This window comes from Gopherus evgoodei, chromosome 13 (genome assembly GCF_007399415.2).
Source record: "Gopherus evgoodei ecotype Sinaloan lineage chromosome 13, rGopEvg1_v1.p, whole genome shotgun sequence".
In the NCBI taxonomy this organism is placed as follows: Eukaryota; Metazoa; Chordata; order Testudines; family Testudinidae; genus Gopherus; species Gopherus evgoodei.
This window is the reverse complement of record NC_044334.1, coordinates 4,151,884-4,175,582: the sequence shown is the minus strand read 5'-3', so window position 1 is coordinate 4,175,582 and position 23,699 is coordinate 4,151,884. Positions and strand designations below refer to the sequence as shown.

General features: G+C 47.4%; 1 protein-coding gene across 9 annotated transcripts; it reads left to right on the top strand.

The window, feature by feature from the left end:
- Positions 1-1,032: 1,032 nt before the first annotated feature.
- DAO (D-amino acid oxidase) lies at positions 1,033-22,831 on the top strand. Of its 9 annotated transcripts, XM_030582670.1 has the most exons (13): positions 1,033-1,337; positions 4,012-4,174; positions 4,926-5,104; positions 9,631-9,840; positions 11,234-11,348; positions 11,765-11,841; positions 12,530-12,595; positions 15,661-15,715; positions 16,300-16,404; positions 17,035-17,117; positions 18,899-19,016; positions 20,177-20,275; positions 22,351-22,831. In XM_030582670.1, exons 4-13 carry the CDS (start codon positions 9,647-9,649, stop codon positions 22,480-22,482), a joined length of 1,044 nt encoding a protein of 347 aa, XP_030438530.1. In that variant the 5' UTR covers positions 1,033-1,337; positions 4,012-4,174; positions 4,926-5,104; positions 9,631-9,646; the 3' UTR covers positions 22,483-22,831. The 9 variants fall into 9 exon arrangements, 8 of the variants coding, with proteins under 8 accessions (XP_030438530.1, XP_030438531.1, XP_030438528.1 ...); XM_030582671.1 differs by lacking the exon at positions 4,926-5,104; XM_030582668.1 differs by lacking the exons at positions 4,012-4,174; positions 4,926-5,104.
- Positions 22,832-23,699: the final 868 nt, after the last annotated feature.

The window sequence follows — 23,699 nt, the reverse complement described above, 5'->3', positions numbered from 1 at the left end:
GGAGGGGGCAGCAGGAGAGGTGGGGTGCAGGCCGCGGGTGGGGAGGGGGCAGCAGGAGAGGTGGGGTGCAGGCCGCGGGTGGGGAGGGGGCAGCAGGGGAGGTGGGGTGCAGGCCGTGGGTGGGGAGGGGGCAGCAGGGTAGGTGGGGTGCAGGCCGCGGGTGGGGAGGGGGCAGCAGGGGAGGTGGGGTGCAGGCCGCGGGTGGGGAGGGGGCAGCAGGGGAGGTGGGGTGCAGGCCGTGGGTGTGGAGGGGGCAGCAGGGGAGGTGGGGTGCAGGCTGCGGTTGTGGAGGGGGCAGCAGGGGAGGTGGGGTGCAGGCCGTGGGTGTGGAGGGGGCAGCAGGGGAGGTGGGGTGCAGGCCACGGGTGTGGAGGGGGTAGCAGGGTAGGTGGGGTGCAGGCCGTGGGTGTGGAGGGGGCAGCAGGGGAGGTGGGGTGCAGGCCGCGGGTGGGGAGGGGGTAGCAGGGTAGGTGGGGTGCAGGCCGTGGGTGTGGAGGGGGCAGCAGGGGAGGTGGGGTGCAGGCCGCGGGTGGGGAGGGGGCAGCAGGAGAGGTGGGGTGCAGGCCGTGGGTGTGGAGGGGGCAGCAGGGGAGGTGGGGTGCAGGCCGCGGGTGGGGAGGGGGCAGCAGGAGAGGTGGGGTGCAGGCCGCGGGTGTGGAGGGGGCAGCAGGAGAGGTGGGGTGCAGGCCGCGGGTGGGGAGGGGGCAGCAGGAGAGGTCGGGTGCAGGCCGTGGGGAGGGGGCAGCAGGGGAGGTGGGGTGCAGGCCGCGGGTGGGGAGGGGGCAGCAGGGGAGGTGGGGTGCAGGCCGCGGGTGGGGAGGGGGCAGCAGGGGAGGTGGGGTGCAGGCCGCGGGTGGGGAGGGGGCAGCAGGGGAGGTGGGGTGCAGGCCGTGGGTGTGGAGGGGGCAGCAGGGGAGGTGGGGTGCAGGCCACGGGTGGGGAGGGGGCAGCAGGGGAGGTGGGGTGCAGGCCAGGGATGGAGGGGCAGCAGCAGGTTAGCAGTGCATTCTGGCAGGGGTGCATGCATGAGAGGGGGAAGCTGCAAGGGAAGCTTGGCACAGCTGAGGGGATCTCTGCACGGGAGGGGGCCTGTTGGCAGCAGAGTTGGGTCTGGTTTGGTCACTGGGGTGACTGCCTGGACTGCACTGACATTAATCCCCACTGAGAGGGACTGGCAAACAGGAGGGGAGCATCAGGTGCACTGTTCTCAGTGCAAATCAAAAGCGTTTTCTCATGTTCTGTTGACCTGTGTGACACCTGGTGAGGGAGGAGCTGGCTCAGCTGACTGGCACTTGACAAGCTTCTGTCTGTCCCTTGGAGGCTGTGCTAGAAAACAGGTACTGCGTAGAGTCCTTTTCAATGACAAGTACAATTCTGATGTCTTTAATGGTGTTGCTTGCTAAATAAATTACAATGGATTTCTTCAATGAATGAAATGTGGGTCATTTTACATCTCTGCTCCTTGTCAGGGACATCAAAAAGCCCCAGTAGGAGCTTGGTAACTATGACTGTGAAAACAAGAAGTGGGTTTTAGCCCACGAAAGCTTATGCTCAAAGAAATTTGTTAGTCTCTAAGGTGCCACAAGTACTCCTGTTCTTTTTGCGGAATTATTAGAATCTCCCAAGTAATGGAGCAAATCTTACCCGTTCTATTGACCAACTTCAGTGACATTGCACACGTGCAAATGAGGGGTACACTCTTGTGGATTATTGTAGAAGCAAATGGGGCAGAAAGGGAGGAGGAGAATATTTGTGATTCCGTTTGTATGGAATAAAGGCACTGAAGGCTTGTTAGTTCACAAATGAAAGAGCCAAGGAATTTTAAGGAGACAAGAGTCAATTACAATTTTATGGGCATCATCTGTCTCGTCTTATAAAGATGGTCAGTGAGGAGAATAATGATACTTGGGGAATAGGGGAGCGTAGCTAATTAGATCTCTCCTTCTACATTGTTGCTAATGTGAATACTCACTGCTGTCATCTGGAGTAATTATGGCAGGGACATTTATTAAAATCAGACTAGACCAAAGAGTGTATTGCAGTCCCTCTGGGAGCATATTACATCTGTCTGTCTTGGAGACAGGAATGTCACTGATGTGTCCTCTCTAATAGTGTTTGAACATTGATACTCCACCGTAACTGTGTGGAAGCACTGAATAAAGGAGGGCTGGCTCCCCTTGACTCTCAGCAAAGACAAGGCAAAGGGGCTTCTCTCTGTGTATGCCCCAGGCCTCCAGAGAGCATCCTGCAGGGAGACCTTCCTTCTGGAATAAAGGGACTGGCAAAAAAGCCCTCGCCCTAAGAATCCACTAAGCTGGACCAAACTGCTGTCTAGATGGAAGGATATTAGCTATGCTCTCTGGAGAGTAGCCCTCACCACCCCTGACAATCCATGCTGCATACTGTAAACGTCAGAGATGCTTCCTTTGTTCTTCTGCCTTTACATTGGCTGTAGTTCCAGACTCTCACTCTGTTCCTGGCAGTAATTCGTTACAGTTTCTGTCCTGCACTAGGTCTGGGTCAGTTCTACAGGCCTTGGGGACCAATATACTTTTTATTTATTTTTAAGAGTGAATCAATTTCTAGAATAAGCATAAAGGGTGAGGCTAGGGCTCCATCTTTGTCAGGAAAGGACAGGGCAAATGTGGTGTGGCACAACTTGAGGTCTACACACAGGACTTATTCAGGCAATTCTCCCACACACTGACCTCAGTAGGAGCTTGGCCTGAGTAAGAACTGCAGGACTGAGCCCATAGATACAGGATCAGATGCAACTCCCTATGATTTAGGGGATTTTGTTAAACCAGGATTGAATTTGAGCCATTAATTCCAAATGAGGGCCCAGGACCAGGAAGAAAACCTTCCTGATCCTAGCTAGAGCTGGGTAAATACTGTGCCAAAGCACCCAAAAGCATTCACCCAAGTAAGCCCTGTGAATGTATCTGAACAATATTCACGGCTCCTTTTACTCACTTCCTGTGAATGTCTGCATGAGCAGCTTGTTTGTGAAATGAGAAAGCATCACAGATGCTCATGGGAACGTGCCTTTGCTGAAACACCTGATCACCATCTTGAAACATTTTATGGAGTCATCCAATAATGAAGCACAAACCATACCATGTGATTCAGGCGACCAGACACGTAGCATGGATAGTGAATTATAACAATCCTGGCAAATGGAGCCCATAGGCTGAAGTACGTCCAGATCAACCACTCACTAAACAATGTTGACTAATGGGGAAGCAGTGTGTCCTAATGGATGGTCTGGGGCTTGGGAGATCTGTGTTTAGTTCCCAACTCTGTCTCTGCTGTGCTGAGTGACCTTGGGTAAAGTCACATCCACTCTTTGTGCCTCAGTTTCCCTATATGTAAAATGGGGATAATGATACAGACCTCTTTGTAGAGCGCTTTGAGCGCTATGGATGAAAAGCACTGTACAAGAGCTAGGTGTTTTTATTTGTTGTTAGCATTTATATTATTAATGGATGAATTTGTAAGAAATCAGTCTGCCTACAGCTAATTTGCCAACAGAAAGAGGTTCTAAAGTTACTGAATAACCAGTTTGCTGTGAATAGTCATAGTTATACAGATCTGTAGTAATAATCACAGATGCTTTTGAAAATGAAACAGGCAGAGCTTGAACTGCCCTGCCCTGTAGGAAATGGACTCAGTGTGCAAATTGTACACCCTGCAATCCATACATACCAAGTGTACAAAAGGTATTTTAGAGCATCTAACCATATTAGACAGGCATGAAAATTATTCCCTGTCACATGTGTCACTATTAGTCTTTCCCTAATGAGACCTGAGTCACAGCTGCCTCTGGATCGCTAGGTGGGAAGTCAGAGGGAACTGGTCCAACAGAGAATTGCTACAAAAATGTTGCACAAAATATTTAAACAGCTGCATAATCCGGTCAAGAAGAAGCTTCCCATGTGCTCAGAGCAGAAGTGGCAGCAGCAGGAGCTGCCTTTAGCAAAGTACTGTCATATGCTGGTTTCTTTTACACAGCGCAGTCCTTCCTGGCTGAAGACCCAACCTGGCAAGAGGACGGTGCATTCTAGCAGTTTGGAGTGGGTGTCTCTTTCCCGAGCTCTGCTGTTGACTCACTGTGTGACCTGGGGCAGATCATTCCATCTCCCTGAGCCTCTGCCTCCCCATCTGTGAAATTGAGGTAATAATTTTGACCCTCACCCCCAAGGGTGCTGCTGCTGTTTGAGTTAGATCATGTCTGTAATGCATTTTGACAGCATCAAAGGCATGGCACCATGCAAGGGAAAAGTATAATTGCCAGACAGGAGAAAGTGTGAGGGGTCAGCAGTGCCAAAAGCAAGAGGCAGACAAGTAATAGGGTAATTAGTATAATAGGCTTTACTGATTGTATTGAAAGCCCTTAATAATTTAGGCCCTTGAGCTACTGCCTCTCCCCCTATATCTCGCCAAGGCATCTGAAGCTTAAGGGTTCATACGAATCAGGCCTTCTTGGTGCAGGGCCCTGATCAGTCTGTCTGATGTCATATCTCAGATACCTGTCCCTGTGGTATCCAAGGGCTGAGTAATGAGCAAAGGCAGCAGCTAGGTGCTTCCCTGCCTTCGGGCCAGCTGCAGCTGGTGGAAAATACCCCTCACCACTGGTGCAGGCTGTGCGTCCAGGAGCAGTGAGGACCCTAAGCATGGCCTCAAGGCTCTGCCCTGCCTGGATGACTGTGGGCTGGAGAGTGTCCTCAGGTCCTTCCCATGTTTCCCTCTTTCCATCATCAGTTCTATCTTACCTGGATCAAACCTGTACCAAATGTTTGTAATCCATCCATACACCAACTGGTGCTCCTGGGTGATGGTGGGGGCTGCACTCACAGAGGAGGTGCATAGAGCTGTGTTGTCAGCATGCTCTTGATCTCGGAGTACCCACTAGCTGTCTCATATAGATGCTGGAGAGAAGGGCAGACAGCAGGACCACGCGTCACTCCACATGGAGGCTCTTGGTAGACATTTGTCCATCATGACTGGCCCCATCAGTACTGTGCCAGGGCCCATGAGGAGCAAAAGCACCTGAGCATCAACAGCATCAATGGCTGCAGGGGGATCAGGACACAGAAGCTTGGAGGTTTGACTCTCTCTCTGTCATTCCCTCTGACTGAGCATATACACATGGCTGCATGCCTCCTTCCTCACCAAGTGCAAGGCCTTTCTGTTCCTGCTAGCTGCCTCTGACCCCCGTGCACCTTTTCTTTTAATCACCTTTGTCCTTTCTTGGATCCTTTCCTCTGTTCACATTGTTTGGAGGTGGATTCTTCCGGGTCCCAAGCCCATCTCATTTTAGCTTGTGAACAGCATCCCAGATACTTTTGCGAGATGACTTCTTTATACATTAACCAATAAATAAATGATCAGCCCCTTGTGCAGAGAAAAAAAAATTCCTCCACTTGCTCAGAGTGAAATCCTGGGCCTAGAAGTCCATATACATATGTTGTTTCAGAACTTAGGAGAACAGTCCACATTTCTGCTTCCTCTGTACTTGTTTTTAAAAAAGCTGCTGACAACTCCTGGAATACTCACCAAAAATTCTGTCTGTAACAATCCTTCCCGTGCACTGTATGCTTCCAGTGCTGCCCTCATTCTTCTACATTATGGGTATCTACATAGAGACACAATCTCAAAGAAACCTGGCTTTGAGGCAGAGGATGAAATTATAGGTTTCTCCAGCTAGAGGAGGATTGAGAAAGAGTGTGTCTGTCGCTTACAATCCCAGTGGGCTGGGAGTCAGAGCTCCTGGGGTCTATTCCCAATCTGCCACTGATGCACTGCCTGGCCTCAGGTGCAAATCTCTGTACCTCGGGGTTTCCCCATTTATAAAATGTGGATGCTAGTGCTAAGCTATCTCACAGGGGTTAGCTAATTAACTGACATTTTTAAAGCGCGGAGCTCCTTAGATGAAACATGCTCTAGAAGTCAAAGAGGCACTTTTCCTCACCATTTCGAATCTGCTTGGAGAGCTGGTGATCCTTTCTCACCAGAAAGAGATGTGGATGTCTTTTTGGGTATCATTACACTGGGGAATGAGCCTCACTGCAACAGAACCTCCCTTCTTTAAAGTATTACATGTAAAATGGGAAACCTGGAGAGCGGTACAGCAACTCTAAGGTAAGATTGTCCCGTCTGCTGTAATCCAGAGTTCACACCAGGACTGGTAGGAACCGGTTACACAGGGGATTCGTTTGTAGCATGGCCTTCTGTAAACACGATATGCTTCTGCTCTTTGCCCATGTTTGGAGGGAACACGCCACTCCAGCTCACATTACTACTGGTGGCTGTTCAGATGACCTTTTGGATAGGATAACCCCACAGAAATATACAATGTCATAAATATGTGTCACCAGCCCTAAGGACTGATCCCTTTCCTACAGGCAACTTCCTGTTAGAAGCCACTTGGAAATTTCCCCAAAATTTCCAGGACAATTTTCCTTGACTGTTAGGTAAGGACTCACTCTTACTAGACAGTTGTCTTGTTTTGTTGCTTTGTGTGGTTGCTTAGGGCAGATTTTACTGTATCTGTAGGTGTCCAGAGGTTAAATGGGATGAATTGGAATATGCAGATGTATGTAGCTTTCCAGGCTGCACAAACTCTAGAATAGTCGTTCTCAGGCCACGGGCTGCTTGCAGCCCAGTCAGTACACAGCTGCAGCCCATGTGACATCATCAGGGCCATACAGCGTGGATGCGGCCCACATAACACATAGAGAGCCACATTGCAGCCCACAATGGTAAAGAGGTGGAGAACCACTGCCCTAGAAGCTGAGGGGTCCTGTCTCTTTCATGGGAAGCTGATGTGTTAGGAGGAGGGGTCTGTTCCACACAGTGGAGGTCCATGCCTAAGTAAATCCGAGCAGCTTCTCTGAGGTAAAGTCGTCACCTCATTTTGCTCTCCTCCCTCAGCGCCTGATCCTGGCTGCTTCCCAGCCCTCCCAGCAGCAGCTGCACTGCTGCATGGGAGAGTTATTCCAGCTCCAGCCACAGCTACGAATAGGAGGGATGGAGTTACAGTGAACCATCTGCAGGGCTCCCAGCCTATTGCCAGGGGACAGCCAGGCACAAAGACCTCAGCGGTGTGAGAGCACCTTCAGCTACTAATGCTTGGGATGCTGGTACAGGGCATTCCCTGCAGCACCCAGAACGCTTTGTAAACTTGGCCCCCGTGAGGCAGGGAAGAGTTATTCCCATTTACAGAAGGGGAAACTGAGGCATGGAAGGTAAATGACGCACCCAGGGTACTGCAGGAAGCCTGTGGCTGAACCAGAAGAGAACGCAGGAGTCCTGACTCCCATTCCTCTGCTTCTACCCACTAGACCCCACTCCCTCTCTCTGGGGTCAGAGGAACGAACAATTTCCATGGTGACCAGTGGCAGTGACCACCCTTTCAGGAGTCCCGGGAGGCCCTGTCACTCCATTTCCTTCCCTAATTTCAGGCAGGGCAGCTCAGTGGCAGTAATGGGGGTGGAGCTCTGCCCTGGGCTGGGGAAGATCCAAGTCATGTTCTCTGGGCAGGGCGAGTCTGCCAGGACCGTGAAATGCCATCTCCCCGCCCACTGTCACCTTGGCTGGGAGACTTTGACCTACTGCCTAGTTGTTAGGAAGAGCGAGTTGCTGATGCTTCTCTTTCTGTCCCTGGTGAATGACCTTCAGACCGTAAGTTTCGCGCTTAGCGATAAACAGTTTGTGTGCAGAAGGCTCTGTGTGGAGCTCCCTGCAGCTCGAGGAACCTTCTTGGGGACCTGTCACTCTGCAGGTTAGTCTGGGGAATGTGTTTGTCTCAGTGATTTATTGACCAGCTGGAGAACTGGTGAGAAAGCGATCTGTTCAACTGCACTGTCGGGGCAGTCTTTCCTCCCCCTGGGGACAGGGCTGAAAGGGGCACATAGGCCTTTTCTGACTCTAGTTTCTGTTATCTGATCAGATGGTTAGTCAGAGAAATGGAAGGAGCAGGACTCTATCCAAGGGTTTAATTCACCATGTATGCTAAGGGGGTTCTAGGAACGTGGGTTAGTAACAGAGTAAATTAACATTGATTGTAAAAATACGAGGCCGATCTTCAAAAGGGTGAAGCGGAGCTCTCAGTTGTATGTGCAGGCAAAGATCCACACAAGCACACCTGAGCACTCCCCTGCTCACACACCTGTGCTGGAATGCCCACTAGTACCAGGCTGGGGAGCAGCAGCTGCTAATGGAGCTGGCCAGACAGGACCCCGGAGAGGGTTTGTTGGCCAGGATGCGTTTAGCAGCAACAGCTCCTCTGGTAAGCCCATGGGAAGCGCTGCAGCTGCATATTGGCCATGAGAAGCAGAGAAACATTGTGCCAGTCAATAGTGAATGGGCAGACGTGCACTTTAACCGTTTGATTCCTGAGCTGTCATCGATGCAGCATTTTAAGGGCAGGATGAGGCTTAAGGCTTATACAGGGGAAGAGGCACAAATTTTAGGAGTGATTGCTTTGATCCTGCCTTTCTGAGGCTGTAGTTCTGAGCTGCAGGGTATAAGTGCAGCTGTGGGGGCTTCCCCAAGGCTGGGATATGCTGGTCAGACTGCAGGTACATTAGCAGAGCTGAGTGGGGAAGTTTGCAAAGCCCGTACAATAAAACCTTTCTTCCATTTGTTGTTTCTGGCATTGGTTTTGCTGGGTAAATGTCGAACGTTTCCAGGGTTTTTTTGGTTGTCTTTCTACAAAAGAATCTGCTGTGCAAGGACAAGGATTCGAGCCCAGCATCGAGGTGCCAAGAGCGCTGGCATGTGGGAGCAGAGTTTAGAAAACATAGGCTGGGAGTTGGGTTGAGCCATTCCGGAGCACAGAGAGCTCTCTTGTTAGATGCTAGCTTGAGTGGCTGGAGGATTTGCTTGGTTTGTAAAGCAGGCTGAAGCCTTCAAGTGGGACGTGGTGAGTGTGACACACTGGCCCAGAAAGCACCAGCCCTCGGTTCTTTCCCTCTGAAGAAAGAGAGCCTGTGTGCCCAAGTCTTTGCCTACTGCCAGAGGTCCGAGCCAGCAATGCTATGGGAACTGGAAGAGAGAGCATCCTGGGTATTGAGATGCAAAGGAGCTCGCCAAATGCCCATTCTGCTTCAGAATTGCAGTGGCCAGGGCGGTCGCAAACAGCTTTTAAAAGAGAAGCAAAGAGTATTGACCCCGGGCAGTGTCTCAGGGAATAATGTGCTAGGGCTGATCAGCCCGGTGTAGCAACCTAGCCACGGGTGGGGATGTGATCCACTCTACACAAGACCTGCAGGCTAAGTGGGGAAAGCTTCCACAAGGCTCCCTTACAAGTCTGTAGTGCATTCCTCCTCCCTTGGGCCGGAGAGGTGAGTCAGCAGCTGCTTTTACCCTTGGAGAAACGGCGTTAAATATAAACACTGAGATGTGGTTTAGTGCCTTTGCTGCTGAGCCTGCTGCCCTTGCAGACTGGCTCTGTCCCATTATCTTCAGAGGCCTTTCAGGACGGCCCAGCCCGCTCAGCATCCCTGTAGGTGCAAACCTTCTCTGGGATGCACCAGGCCCATTCAAGCGGCTCCCCTGGCACTCTGACTTTATTTTCTTCCTGGGCACGGTCTTGGGGGGTTGGTTTAATTTGTCTTGCCCCCGCAGGAGGGACCTGACTGCCATGCGCGTAGCGGTGATTGGGGCGGGGGTGATCGGACTGTCCACAGCCTTGTGCATCTACGATCAGCATCACTCGGTCGTCCAGCCCCTGGAAATTGAGGTCTATGCTGACCGGTATACGCCACTCACCACCAGCGATGGAGCAGCAGGGCTCTGGCAGCCCTACGTGGACAATAAGAGAAACGCTCAAGAAACGTAAGAGAGGCGGCTTTGGCTCTCGTGCTGTTGTAATGTTGTTGTCAGTGCCCGGCACACAAGGAAGTGGGTGATACTGACCAGTGTTCAGGTGCCCCCGTGACGGCAATTAAATGATTATTACATCCCAAATCAATTCCCCTCATCATCTGCAAACCATTGTCTGCTCAGGCTGAAATGCTTTTAAAGGCAAATATGTTCTGGGTCGCTTCCAGTTCTCTTAATCAGTTGGGTCCAGTCTGCCTGGAGGGTCATTCATTTCATCTCCCTGCTATTCAGCCTGATGGCTGTTGAGCGGCCCTGACAAAACCACTGCTGTGTAATCAAGACCATCAGCTCTGCCTTCTGCAGGTGCTCTCTCTTGGCACGGTGCTGTTGAGAATCTGATATGCCCCCACACAATGTGGGACACGCTTGTTACAATACTGCTCAGCTGTTGGGAGGAAACCTAGCTCCTCTATATTCTGCCAGCTCTTTACTGATTGGGAGGGCCTGGCAAGCTAAGTGTGAAACCAGTCTCCGGAAAGTTTCTAAGGGCTTGGTGCGCTGGAGTTTCAGCCCCCAGCTTAGCTGCATCAGTGCAGATCCCTAGTGTAGACAAGGCCATGTGCCTCGTCATTGCCATTGCACTGATGGCAGCGCCCTGCAAGAAATTTGCTTGGAGGAGCTGAACATAGAAATCCCACCTCCTGCTAGCGCTCTGCCTCATGAATGTGAGTGCTCCAGACCGGGGGCACATTGCAGACAGACAGACAATCCCACAGCAGTTAGTGGAGCAGAACTTCCTTTGTCTGGAGTGCCAATAGCCTCCCCTCGCCCCAGCTCTCCAGACTCCAGCCCATGCAGGATGCTGCTGTCCCATATACGGGAGGCATCCCCTCTCCCCTAGTCCTAAACTCCACCAGGAGCTGGGGTCAGGTTGCCAGTTGTTCTAATAAAGCCTTTTGTGGACTTGTGCCTCTCACCTCCAGGGACCTTGCCTGCCTCCTGCCTGTCTCCCTGCATTTGGCTAGCACCAGCCTCTTCCCTGCCCCTTACCTAACCTCACCAACCTTAGGGCAGGAGCTTGCCTCTCTGCAGCTCCCACCACCTGCCTCCTCGCTCATTTACAATCCCAGAGGAGTTCATCTCTTCCCCCCTCCCATCAGCCTGACTGGGCCTCTTCATTTCTCTCTCCCTCTGCTATGATTTAATGACGACTCTGGAACTGTAAATCCATATTAAAGGCGTCATGATAAATAGCAGGGTCTAGCCCTGCAAAGCCTTACTCAGGTGAGTAGACTGCCATCAGTTGAAGGGACCTGGGAGGAAGGGTGTGCCAGTACAAGCACTGAAGCTGGGATGTTATTAGGATGCTTTCTGAAAGATAAATCCATGTGATATTATATTTTAGGCTCTGGAACAAAGAGACATTTGATTACCTGTGTGGACACCTGAACTCACCGGAAGCAGAAGAAATGGGACTCTTCCCAATTTCTGGCTACAATCTCTTTACACAGCCAGTTCCGGTAAGCAGATACGGGTGAAAGGGACCAAGGGTCAATGGGTCAAGTCTTGCTGGGAAAACTTGTGTTTTTTATTTACCGATGTATAAAGCTTTTCCAGATCAGCTGACAGTTCATTTGTCTGCACTGTGCACTTGCTGGTTCTCCAGTGATATGTAAACATAAATGCTGGGCTAGCCATCATCTGGTGTAAACCGGAGTAGCTCTGTTGACTTCAGTGGAGCAATGACAATTTCCACCAGCAGAGGGTCTGGCCCTCCAGTCCTCTGGACTGAGCTGGTGGACTGAGCTGGTGTAGCAAAGAGACCCATGCGCTGGTGTCCCATGTCATCCTTCCCATGTTCAGCTACATGGACTCTGGGAATGTGTTATAGTGATTAAATAATGTTAACGAGCCTGGAACATTTTCCCCTCTGCAGGACCCACCTTGGAAGGACATTGTCCTGGGATTTAGGAATCTGACAGCAAAAGAGCTTGAACTCTTCCCTGGTTACAGGTATTATACAATGCATATTACCTTAGAGGAACTAGTGACATGCATAGTATTATTCATGGATAAGTGTACCTATACCTCCAGAAGTCCCATGCACTGCATCATACAATAGGTGTAGTATATGAGACATAAAGACAGTGAGAAGCAGCATGATCTAGAGCAAAAAGCAGATGACCAAGACTCAGGACTCCTGGGTTCCATTCCTGCCTTTGCTACTGTCCTACTATGTGACTTAATTTTTCCATGCATCACTTCCCACCCTGAGGACAGTCATACTCCCTATCTCCCAGGGATGTCATGTGGATTAATGTGACAAAGCCCTGGCTGGGATGATTTAGTTGGGGCTGGTCCTGCTTTGAGCAGGGGTTGGACCGGATGACCTCCTGAGGTCTCTTCCAACCCTGATAGTCTATGATTCTATGAACAGGTTCAGTGGATGTTGCTAAGTAAGTGCTAAGCATTATTGCCTTATTATAGAGTTGTCACCGGACACAGCTCTTTTCCATAAATAAGAAGTTGGAATCAGCTCAGATAAGATAGAAGAGAGGGACACACGGAGTTTTTCAGCTCCTTCCTCTGCTAAAAATATTTCAGCAGATGCCCTAAAAAGAGTAGACATGAAAGCAATTCTGTGCCATTAAGACTAGATCAAATTATACTGCACATCAATTTTTCTCTTCCTCTGTTTCAGCTATGGTTGGTTTAACACAGCACTAATCTTAGAGGGCAAGAGCTATTTGCCTTGGCTTACCAAGAGGTGAGTGCCAGCCTATTATCTTTCTTCTGTTCTGCTACAGTTGGGTTGTGCGCCCATTTTTAGACTTGTGTAGTAATCTATAGATTTAAGGGTGAATAAAAAGCAGCTTTTTTTTACTCAGTTCACCCATCAGCCTACTTATAAATAATTTTAAAATTCCATTTTCATTCAGACAAAAGGGGGAAAACACTAAAAATTATTCAGGATTCTCCTTTAACACCAAGTTGGTGGATGTATTTTAGATGGTATTACTGCCTATGGTTAATGTTGGCTGACACTTTTCATTATAAGGGCTTGTTTTCAGTTGTTCATAACTTTGCCAGACTTTAACTGTTTGGGCTGATATTTTCTATGCTGGGTGTCTGCCTCAGGCTGAATATTTGGGGAAAGTTTTTGCAAAAACAGTTCAGCCATTTCCAAGCATGAAATTAGGGGAAAACATGTTGCTTTGCCTATGTTTTAAAAATCCATACGTGTTAGGGATCCATGGAGTCCAAATGATCAATTTCTTTTTCTTTTCTCCAGGTTGTTCCTTAAAAAGAATGAGAAAATAGCATGTGATCACGTAATTAAAGACTATATCATAATGCAGCTTCTAAGGGGCTGAATCAAGGTTGCACAGGCAACCTTAATTCTGGCATTTCCTAGCTTTGAAGTGCTCAACTTTGCAACTTTCACAATGTTCTTTTAATGGAGCTTTCTTAAAGGTCATAAGAACATAAGAGCAGCCATACTGGGTGAGACCAAAGGCCCATCTAGCCCAGTATTCTGTCTTCCGGAAGTGGCCAATGCCAGGTGCCCTAGAGGGGAATGAACAGAACATATAACCATCAATTGATCCATCCTGTCATCCATTCCCAGCTTCTGGCAAACAGAGGCTAGGGACACCATCCCTGCCCATCCTGGCTAATAGCCATTGATGGATCTATCCTCCATGAACTTATCTAGTTCTTTTTTGAACCCTGTTATAGTCTTGGTCTTCACAACATTCTCTAGCAAGGAGTTCCACGGGTTGATGGTGCGTTGTGTGAAAAAATACTTCCTTTTGTTTGTTTTAAACCTACTGCCTATGAATTTCATTTGGTGGCCCCTAGTTCTTGTGTTATGAGAAGGAGTAAATAACACTTCCTTATTTACTTTCTCTACATCAGTCATGATTTTATAGACCTCTATCATATCCCCCTTTAGTCATCTCTTTTCCAAGCTGAAAAGTTCGTCTTATTAATCTCTCTTCATATGGCAGTTGTTCCATACCTCTAATTATTTTTGTTCCCCTTTTTGGAACCTTTTCCAATTCCAGTATATCTTTTTTGAGATGGGATGATCACATCTGCATGCAGTATTCAAGATGTGGTCGTACCATGGATTTATACAGAGGCAATCTGATATTTTCTGTCTTATTATCTATCCCTTTCTTAATGATTCTCAGCATTCCGTTCACTTTTTTCACTGCCACTGCATTGAGTGGATGTTTCCAGAGAACTGTTCACGATTCCAAGGTCTCTTTCTTGAGTGGTAACAGCTAATTTAGACCCCATCATTTTATATGTATAGTTGGGATTATGTTTCCCAATGTGAATTACTTTGCATTTATCAACATTGAATTTCATCTGCCATTTTGTTGCCTAGTCATCCAGTGCTGTGAGATCCCTTTGTAGCTCTTCGCAATCTGCCTGGGACTTAACTATCTTGAGTAGTTTTGTATCATCTGCAAATTTTGCCACCTCACTGATTATCCCTTTTTCCAAATCATTTATGAATATGTTAAATAGGACTGGGCCCAGTACAGGGTCCTGGGGGACACTACTATTTACCTCTCTCCATTCTGAAAACTGACCATTTACTCCTACCCTTTGTTCCCTATCTTGTAACCAGTTACCGATCCATGAGAGAACTTTCCCTCTTATCCCATGACAGCTTACTTTGCTTAAGAGCCTTTGGTGAGGGTCTTTGTCAAAGGCTTTCTGACAATCTAAATACACTGTATCCACTGGATCCCTTTGTCCACAAAAACCATGTTGACTATTCCCCAACAAATTATGTTCATCTATGTGTCTGACAATTTTGTTCGTTACTATAGTTTGCCCGGTAGTGAAGTCAGGCTTTCCCAGCCTGTAATTGCTGGGGTCACCTCTGGAGCCCTTTGTAAAAATTGGGGTCACATTAGCCATCCTCCAGTTATTTGGTACAGAAGCTGATTTAAATGATAGGTTAACGACGACAGTTAGTAGTCCTGCAATTTCACATTTGAGTTCCTTCAGAACTCTTGGGTGAATACCATCTGGTCCTGGTGACTATTATTGTTTAGTTTATGAATTTGTTCCAAAATCTCCTTGAATGACACCTCAATCTGGGACAGTTCCTCAGATTCATCACCTAAAAAGAATGGCTCAGGTTTGGGAATCTCCCTCACATCCTCAACTGTGAAGACCGATGCAAAGCATTCGGTTAGTTTCTCCACAATGGCCTTATCATCCTTCAGCATCTCGATTGCCCAGTGGCCCCACTGGTTATTTAGCAGGCTTACTGCTTCCGATGTACTTAAAACTCTTTTTGCTGTTACTTTTTGAGTCTTTGGCTAGCTGTTCTTCAAATTCTTTTTTTTTGGCCTTCCTAATTATATTTTTACACTTCATTTGTCAGAGTTTATGCTCCTTTCTATTTTCCTCACTAGGATTTAACTTTGTATTTTGTATATGAAAAGAAATAAAATGGAGTAAGTTAGTAAGGCAAGATGGCAAATTGGGTGTCATTGCAGCCCCTCTGGCTTTCCACTACAGAAAAGGATTTTGTTTGTTTTAAAATGTGTAATTGATTAGCCGTTTACAATATATGTGAAAGTCTGGAATATGCTGTATGGTTTAACATGATTAGTATGATTGTCAATTAGTGGTGTCCCCAGTGCATATAAAGAAATGAGGTAATGATTGGAGACCATTTAAGAGCCATTGAGAAAGACTTGGGTATATGGTGGTACATGAAGAGTAACAACCCTTCCCTGGTGGCTGGTTTGAATTGTTCAGTTGCTGTTAGTTGTCATTAACACATGAACTTTGTTCTTACAGGTTAAAGCAGAGAAGAGTCAAGTTTTTTCATAAGAAGATTGAATCCTTCCATGAGGTTGGTGGGGAATTTAATTGGAGAAAATCTGCCAGGGAAGGGCTGGCTGAACATTTAGAAAGACATTTCACTAGAATGCAGCAGTCAGGGCAGAGAAGCAGCCTTAACTATCCCTGGGTGGGAGCCTCTTTCAGGCAGACCCTGCGCCCTACACAATCGTTGGACTGTGCTATGTCCATTGCAAGGAGGGGCTGGCACAGTACTCGGGAGACTATCAGATGAGCCGAGTGCTCCGGCTGTGCTGGGATCTCATTATCCCTTTACCTGCAGACAGGAATTCAGGCAGCAAGCATAGGCATCCCCTTCAGGGGAGGCGGTGGCAGATCCTGACCTGAGGTGCACATGTGGGATTTCAGTGGGAGCTGTGCCTGAGGATCTGAGTGCCGGATTTGTCCCTCTGTTCTTTATCGACTAGCACATTCATTACTGACTGAGGTTGGCAGTTCAGGTGCTCGGCTTGGCTTTGACACCTGGAAGAGAACTGCAGAACCAATGGTGGGTGCTCCCCAAGTGTGTCTACCACAGTTCTTCTGCCTCCCCGGATTGCATGTCCTGCTCATGGCTGTGCATTTCTCCCTTGTTAGATGGCTGCCAAGGGTGTGGAGGTTATAATAAACTGTACTGGGGTCCGTGCAGGGGAACTGCAACCAGACCCAGGGTTAATGCCAGGCCGAGGACAAATCATAAAGGTGAGGATGGCTCTGGGGGGGCGAGGGAGGGGCAGGTGTCAGATTTTGTTTCCTTTGCTGGATGATTGGACTCACTAGGCCCAGCTCATGGGATGTATGAATGTGTGTAGTCTGGTGGCTGAAGCACAGGATTAAGAGACCTGGTTCTGCTGTGGACTCATGAATCCACAGGGGGCTGGTCCCTAAACCTCTCTTTCCCCAACTGTAACATATGGGTGATGGGTTTGAGGCTCAGTTGTTCATATATGTAACATGTTGTGAAATCCTTGGCCAAAGTATTGAAGGGTTATTATTATTATTATTCTGAAAAAAAAACCAGTAATATGAGGTGGGAAGCCCTTGTACTTATCTTCCCACCTACCTACCATCCATCCGCCCCTGTCTTGACACTGCATTATAAGAAATGCTGATGATATGGTGTAAACATAATATAATGTAACAAAAGAAATTGCATGGCAGGATTCCCTGTTCCTGGTGTTTACTGATGAGTGGACATTTCTTCCTTTGTGTGTCTGGCCCAGGGCTTGACTTTCTTCGGCCAGTTCAATTTTCCACTTGAGCAAAGAAATCCCTAGATGTTCAATTCTGATATCTGTGGATCTATATTGCTCTGTTTTCTTCATCTCTTAGGTCCTGGCCCCTTGGGTGAAGCATTTCATCATGACTCATGATCTTGAATCTGGAATCTATAACTCACCATACATTGTACCCGGGTAAGTAACAGTTAACAGACTGTCCTGGGATCTATCAGGTATCAGAAATGTTTCTATCAACGTTACTTATAGAACAAAGACTCTAAAATGGCTCCCCACTGACATCTATAATGCAGAAATCCTGCAAGAGCAAGCCTCTGAGAAGAACACTTTGAATATTAAACCAGGGCTTGGATTTGTACCCTACCTGATGTTCCTTTTATTAGGTGTGTGGGTGGAGAGCAGTGGGCATGCATGGAAAAAGCAAGACAATTCCCAGTGTCCGCACTGACTCAGAGGGCTGCTTGCACAATTTCACAGTTTACTTCCCTCAGTTTAGCAAGGTTCAAATTTGGCTCTGGAGCTTCCTCGGCTGGTAGGAGCTGGGGACACCCAGAAGCATTTATTGCACCTTCATTGCTGTTCGCCAACAGGAAAACCCTGCCATCCAGAACTCTGCCAGATCCTGAGAGGTGCTGAGCACCCCCAGCTTCCATTGAAGCCAGGCACATTTGTGTGGAGCCTGTTCGTTTTCCACACTCCATTCAGCACTTGTGCTCTGGGTCCTCGTTTTCTGTACAGCGCTTCACATACCCATTAACATCAATGGCAGGATGGGCAGCATTCCCACTGACTTTGATGGGAGCAGGTCTGGGCCTTTAACTGGTTAATAAAGTGTCTTCTCTAGAATTTTGCATTCCAGCTGCAATGGGAGAAATGTCATTCATTCCACACCAGTTGACTTTGCAAGGTGTAAATTGCAGCTTTGGCCATTTGTTTTATCCCCAAGGGTTTCCACCACTGGCAGCCATTTGCTTAGCCTACGTAACTGGCTTCCCTGTTAACTACCAGCAGGACCAGAAATGAGCCCTTGGGACAAACCCTGCTTGTGTCATCATCGCCACATTAGTGTGAAGTTCTGAAATCTTCACCTGATCCTGCAGTCGCTACTCAGCCAAGGTGCTGAATTCAGTGACTGGCAGGCCTTGGCTGCATTACACACCTAAAATCTTAGTTTCCTGCATGTAACTTGCACTTCTTACATGGCTCCCGAAGCGGAGTGTTCATGTGATTTGGAGCTAATTTAATGAATTTGGAAGCTACATACACAGAGAGAACTAAGCCTCAGGATAAACAAACACATGCTTGCTGCATGGTCTCCACTTCTGCTGGCGAACAGAGACCTGGCCCAGCTTTGGGAGAGGAGCATTTTCTTAGCTGTAACCTGAATGCTATGTTTCTGGGCACTTTCTTGTGCTCTAATATTTCAAGATTATCCATAAAACCTATACATAAATATGAACTTTGAACAATTGTAGCTCCCAAATAAAGTGGTCCAAGTAGTGTCTTATCGCCAGCTGCAGATGTAATGCCTTCTAGTGGGTTTATTTCAGCTCTCAGCCATAACTGGGGGACAAGGCAGACTTCCAAGGGAAACAGCATAGGTTTAAAAACTAAGAATAACTGCAGACTGTGGAGCTCTGACTGGCAGGTGCGGGTTCCAGGGAGGGGACACAGTTTACACAGTCATGAAAAAATTGGGACTAAGTGCTGTCACACTGGCAAAGGGACAGCACAGCTGGTAGGGAAGGGAGTCTGGAGGAGAACCAGGTCTGACTAACCAACATTTGAGTTAAACAGTCCTCAGTATCTGGTCCTGGTGTGGACAGTCTGGTGTCCCTTGCACCAGTTGTAGAAACTGAGAGGGGCAATTGCTAGTAATATGGAGGGCATCCTTGTCTGTGATACCAGAGCACTGCTGAGCCCTTGCTGTAAACCCTTTCCCTCTGCCCTTGTTCCAGGAGCAAGCTAGTGACCTTGGGAGGGATATTTCAGCTGGGAAACTGGAACGAAGAGAACAGCCCCCAGGATCACAAAACAATTTGGGAAAATTGCTGCAAGCTGCTCCCCAGTCTCCAGGTACATTATATCATCCAATGCTGATAGAACAGCTGTGGCCAGAGAACGCTGATTTATGTGTTGTGACATACAGGGGTGATGTAAGTATTAGACAATGGGCCAAGGAGAACTTCCCCCCGTAGCTGAGCAGAATCCCCTGGGAAAGTGTTCTGAAGATGAACCTCTCAGGATAATTGTTTTTTCAGTAATGCAAGTTATCAGAGATCCAGCTTCAGCAAACTGGATGGACTGAATAGATTTGTTCAGGTGATCTCCCCTTATAAAGTAACGGCCATCTTACTTTCAAACTCCTCTGTACAGTATCATCATACTGTGGTGACCCTGGGTCAGTTTCTGATATTGCATGAGGGCATATCATAATTTTATACTTGTATACGGGATTGTACAGGATCTGAGAAGCAGGAGGCCAAAACCAAGCTAACAGAAAAAAACATGTCCCCTTTAAGAAGGCTTCCAAACCAACCCAGCAGGTGGAGATCTTGGTTTTCTTGGTGCTCTAGGAGGCATGCAGGCTTTCTCCCTTTCCCTTAAGCATCAGCTCTGGGGAGTAGCTTAACTCTGTTCATAAGGCCCTTTCCACAGAGCCTTGAGTCAGAGGAACCAAACATATGGTCAAAACCCAAAGTCTTTAAGGCTCCTGTCTGGCCCTTAAAGGGGTAATGTACCCCCACATAGGCCCCTTTCATCACAGAGCTCCGAAGCACTTCACAGACTTAAACTGATGTGCAAGGCCCATCTCTGATATTACATGATGATAGCTGTGTTACACTCCCCCATGCCCCTTTGCGGTGCTGCATTAAGGAAAGTCTGAAGTTTAGATGTGGCAGTTTGCATCGACCCATAGTAATGCTGCCAAATTACCTTGGGACAGTATGAAAAACAGCTCAAGGCACTGACTGGCTCACACAATTGGTAACAGGACCCAGAGCCTTTTGCCTCTTTTTGAAACTGGCTCTCACGTAGCCTAGGCTGGTCCTGACCAAACGTTATTCCTGTCTGATGGCCTTTGGCTGGACTATGTGAACTGAGTTAGCGGGTAAGATTTAGTTCTGTTCCCAGTGGACAAGAGTCCACAAAATTTCTCATCCCAATTGGTTGTTTAATGCAGTTGTGTTAGTGACATTTAACTGCTAAAACCAGTGACATGTTATTGTCTCCAGAAGGCAAAGATTGCGGATGAATGGAGTGGCTTGCGCCCTGTGCGCTACACAGTTCGGTTGGAGAGAGAGGCAATTCGTCATGGACCTTTAAAATCAGAGGTACACAGCATTCTGTATGTAGAAATCCGCTGGAGTCCTGAGTAATGGCACTTGAAGCAATACGTTTTGTCAAATCAATCACGTGGCTCCTCTACCATAGAATAACCAGTTAGTGCAAACCTAATTTACCAGCTTTCATTCTGATGATGGTAATGAAGTATCAACATTCCACTCACATTGCTTTGTTTTCATGCAGACTATAGAGGTCAGCTCCGCTTAAAATATGCAGGGTCGTTCATATTTTTGTGTTGAATCTACTCCCTTAATGCTGAAAATGGCTGTGTATACTAAGGGACTGTTTTTACAGAATTGGAACTCAAAGCCTGTGGCATTTTTGCAAGTGAGCCTTATGTCTCCTGTCATAAAAATCTGACCCTAAACCAGCCTTCTCAGGGTCTCAAAGATCATTATCCATGTTACCAACTTAAACACCATGAAACATCAGTTGTAAGAATTATCAGCCACCCTCAGGTTTATTCCAATGATTCCCAATTTAAACCACATCTAGTGGCTGAGTGGACAGGGACCCAGTTTAGTAACTTGAAATCTGGCACAGAATTGTAAAAATAAATGAATGAGAGCTGTATTTACTTAGCACCTCTGAAATCACACCACTTTAAGTGCCTAAATGTGGAATTAGGTGTCTAATGTTGGGCACTCTAGTTTCTAAAATTTGGCTGTGTTAAAAGTTCACCAGGATAACATCCCTTGAAATGTACCTGCTTATCTGCATCTTGTGATAAAGAAGCTCTAGGAATCCAAGTTTATATGTGCCATCCGTTCTCAGGGCCCTCTGTGCAGCCTCATTTTGTTTATGCCCAATCACTCCTCAGTGATTTCATTTTAATTTTCCTTGGCAGGCCTGTATTGGGACTCTGTGATTTGATTGGGTGTGCATGTGTGCAAAGCTCTGCAGAAGAGATTAAAGCTCTAATAGAGACGGCGACTGTGAAATGTAATTAAATTTGATTCAGATATATTCAGTTTAGCTGGAGATTATTCCAAGTTAGGATTCTTGGAAAGAAACCAGCATATTAATTGAGACCCTTAGCATGGTGCAAAGCAGTGCCGTATTAAAATGAATTTATAGATCACTCTGTTCTTTTATCATCACATCCTCTCTACAGCATCTTGGTAGAAGACAGACGTTTGGTTATTGATCCTGACCCTGAGTCATTCTCCTGCTGAAATAAAGTAATTTACCTTGGTAGGCACAAATAAGAAGTTGGGTATCACAGTTTGTACTTGCAGGAACACGATTGTAAGCGCTATGGCTGCTGCTGTGATTCTAAATGGTGAAGAGCTGCACTGAAGGTAGCTGTTAAGGACCTGATCCAGAGCCCTCAACAGGACTTTCTTGTCTTCAGTAGGCTTTGGATCAGGCTCTGATCATCTGTGGCCCAGGCTATCATGATTTCAACCAGAAAATTTCTGAATAAAACTGAAAACAGAGCTACATGTTGTGAACCACTCAAAGATCAGTTGTTTCCCTGCCCAAAGCCAGATGCTGGCCCAGTACATGGGGAGGGAGGGAACTTGCAATGAGTGAATTCACTATGCATCCCAAAGCTTCCAGATTTAAAGAGCAGTTGTGGTCAGGAAGGTGAATCTGACTTGAGGGCTCTGTGGTAGATGCAAGCCCTGGGGTGAGGCTGGGTTCTGGCCTGTACAGGATGTCTCTCCAGATTAAAGACAAGGGCAGCTGCAAGCTGCTCCATTTTATGTAAATCGGGTACAACCCCCAAGCTCCTGGCAAGTTGCCACAGCTCTCACCTGCACAAAGGCATCCCTGTGCTAGGCTATAGGGCTAGCTTGCATTATTGAGGGCTTAATCACTTTCAGGCGATGACAGGAGAAAGCGAAAAACAACTAACTGAGATGTGTTTTTACCTAGTGTCCAGACTCTGTTGTGCGCTGTCGTCCTCCAGCTTGGAAGCTCTCCTGGGCTCAGAACTGTAACTGCTGATTGGAATCCTCTTGAACAGTTTACTATTTTGCAGGGTTACATTGTGGCATTTGAACCCCAGCATTTAGTTGCCGTGGCTTTTCCACATCCACATTTCTGTCTCGTTTAGGTGATACACAACTATGGCCACGGTGGTTTCGGACTCACCATCCACTGGGGATGTGCCATGGAAGCCGCCAGGATCTTCGGAAGGGTTCTAGAAGAAAAGAAGCTGGCCCGACCACCACAGTCCCATCTTTGATTTAACAGAAATAGTCTAATGATCATTCACATTTTTTCCATGGCAAATCTGCGATAGGCCCACAGCAACAGTAGAGGACGGATGGGAAGAAACTGTTGGTTGTGTGCAGCAGTCACATGACCAACAATAGCACCAGGAAGTCGCAGGGCAAAGGCAAAAATAAATAACTCAGTGATGCATGTCCTCTGTTTGATGCCCTCAGTAGCTCCAAGACTGGTCTCTAGGGTACAGTTTTCGGATTGTTACCAATTAACTCCCTGTTGCTACTGTTTGCCAGGCAGCTGGCTCATCCTTGCTCTGTTCATATAAACTACACCATGGAAACATAAATAAAACCTGTGTTATTGTAGATGGTCCCTGTAGCGAAGCACCCAGACGCTGCACTGCCATGGTCCACCTTGTACCTGCTCTGTAGAGGAAAGATCCCAATCTCCAGGGCTGCCAATCAGCACTGTTTGCCTCTCAGTTCTCCACAACAATTACACCCTGTCATGAAGCAAAGCCAGAAGTAGGTCAAATGTCAATAAATATGTCCCCTGGAAACAAAGGAGGGTCATATCACGCTGGAAGAAGTGATGAGAGAGCCTCAGAAATGGCCTGAGAGTCCAATAAGTTCAGAGAAACCTCCAAAAGCTTAACCTCCTGCCCACTCCCAGACACTACTGTCACAACCCAGTCCCATTCTGTAGCTATTGCTTACTCCTACCCCAAGAGATAGATGTCTCCTTCTGGATGGATTGTGGCTTCTACTGTAGCTGCACATTAAGAATGTACAACCTCAGGTTACAGAGTGCTTGAAGCCCATTGGTCATTTTGACCCAGACATGAAGGAAATTCCATCTGTGAATTACCGGACATCAGAAGGAGAATAAATCATTTTGGAGTTAAAGGGACAATGTCAGGTCAAATATGGCCTGAAATTTTATAAAAATAATCATTTGCAAAATCTAAAGCCAGTACATTTCCATCAACTACAATCTGAATGGGAAGTTTTAACACACAAACATTCCTTTGCAGTGTATGTGGCACTGAGGACATGACAGTGGAACTTGCTAGAAAGTTACTAGACAGACAGACAGTTTATTATTACGCAAGTTACGTGCATTTCAAAAAGTAAACAAAGATCTTAAATAATGAAAAGTAAATCAAGTCCTTTCAGTTTTAATAAGGTGTGGGTTATTTATAAAGGAGTTAAGAAAATGTGTAATTTTTCACTT

Bases quoted from the DNA above. Each gene is read 5' to 3' on its own strand.
- DAO (XM_030582666.1), top strand. The intron at 15,716-16,299 runs GTTGGTGGGGAA...CTCCCTTGTTAG, and splicing joins AGATTGAATCCTTCCATGAG to ATGGCTGCCAAGGGTGTGGA. The intron at 19,017-20,176 runs GTACATTATATC...TATTGTCTCCAG, and splicing joins AGCTGCTCCCCAGTCTCCAG to AAGGCAAAGATTGCGGATGA.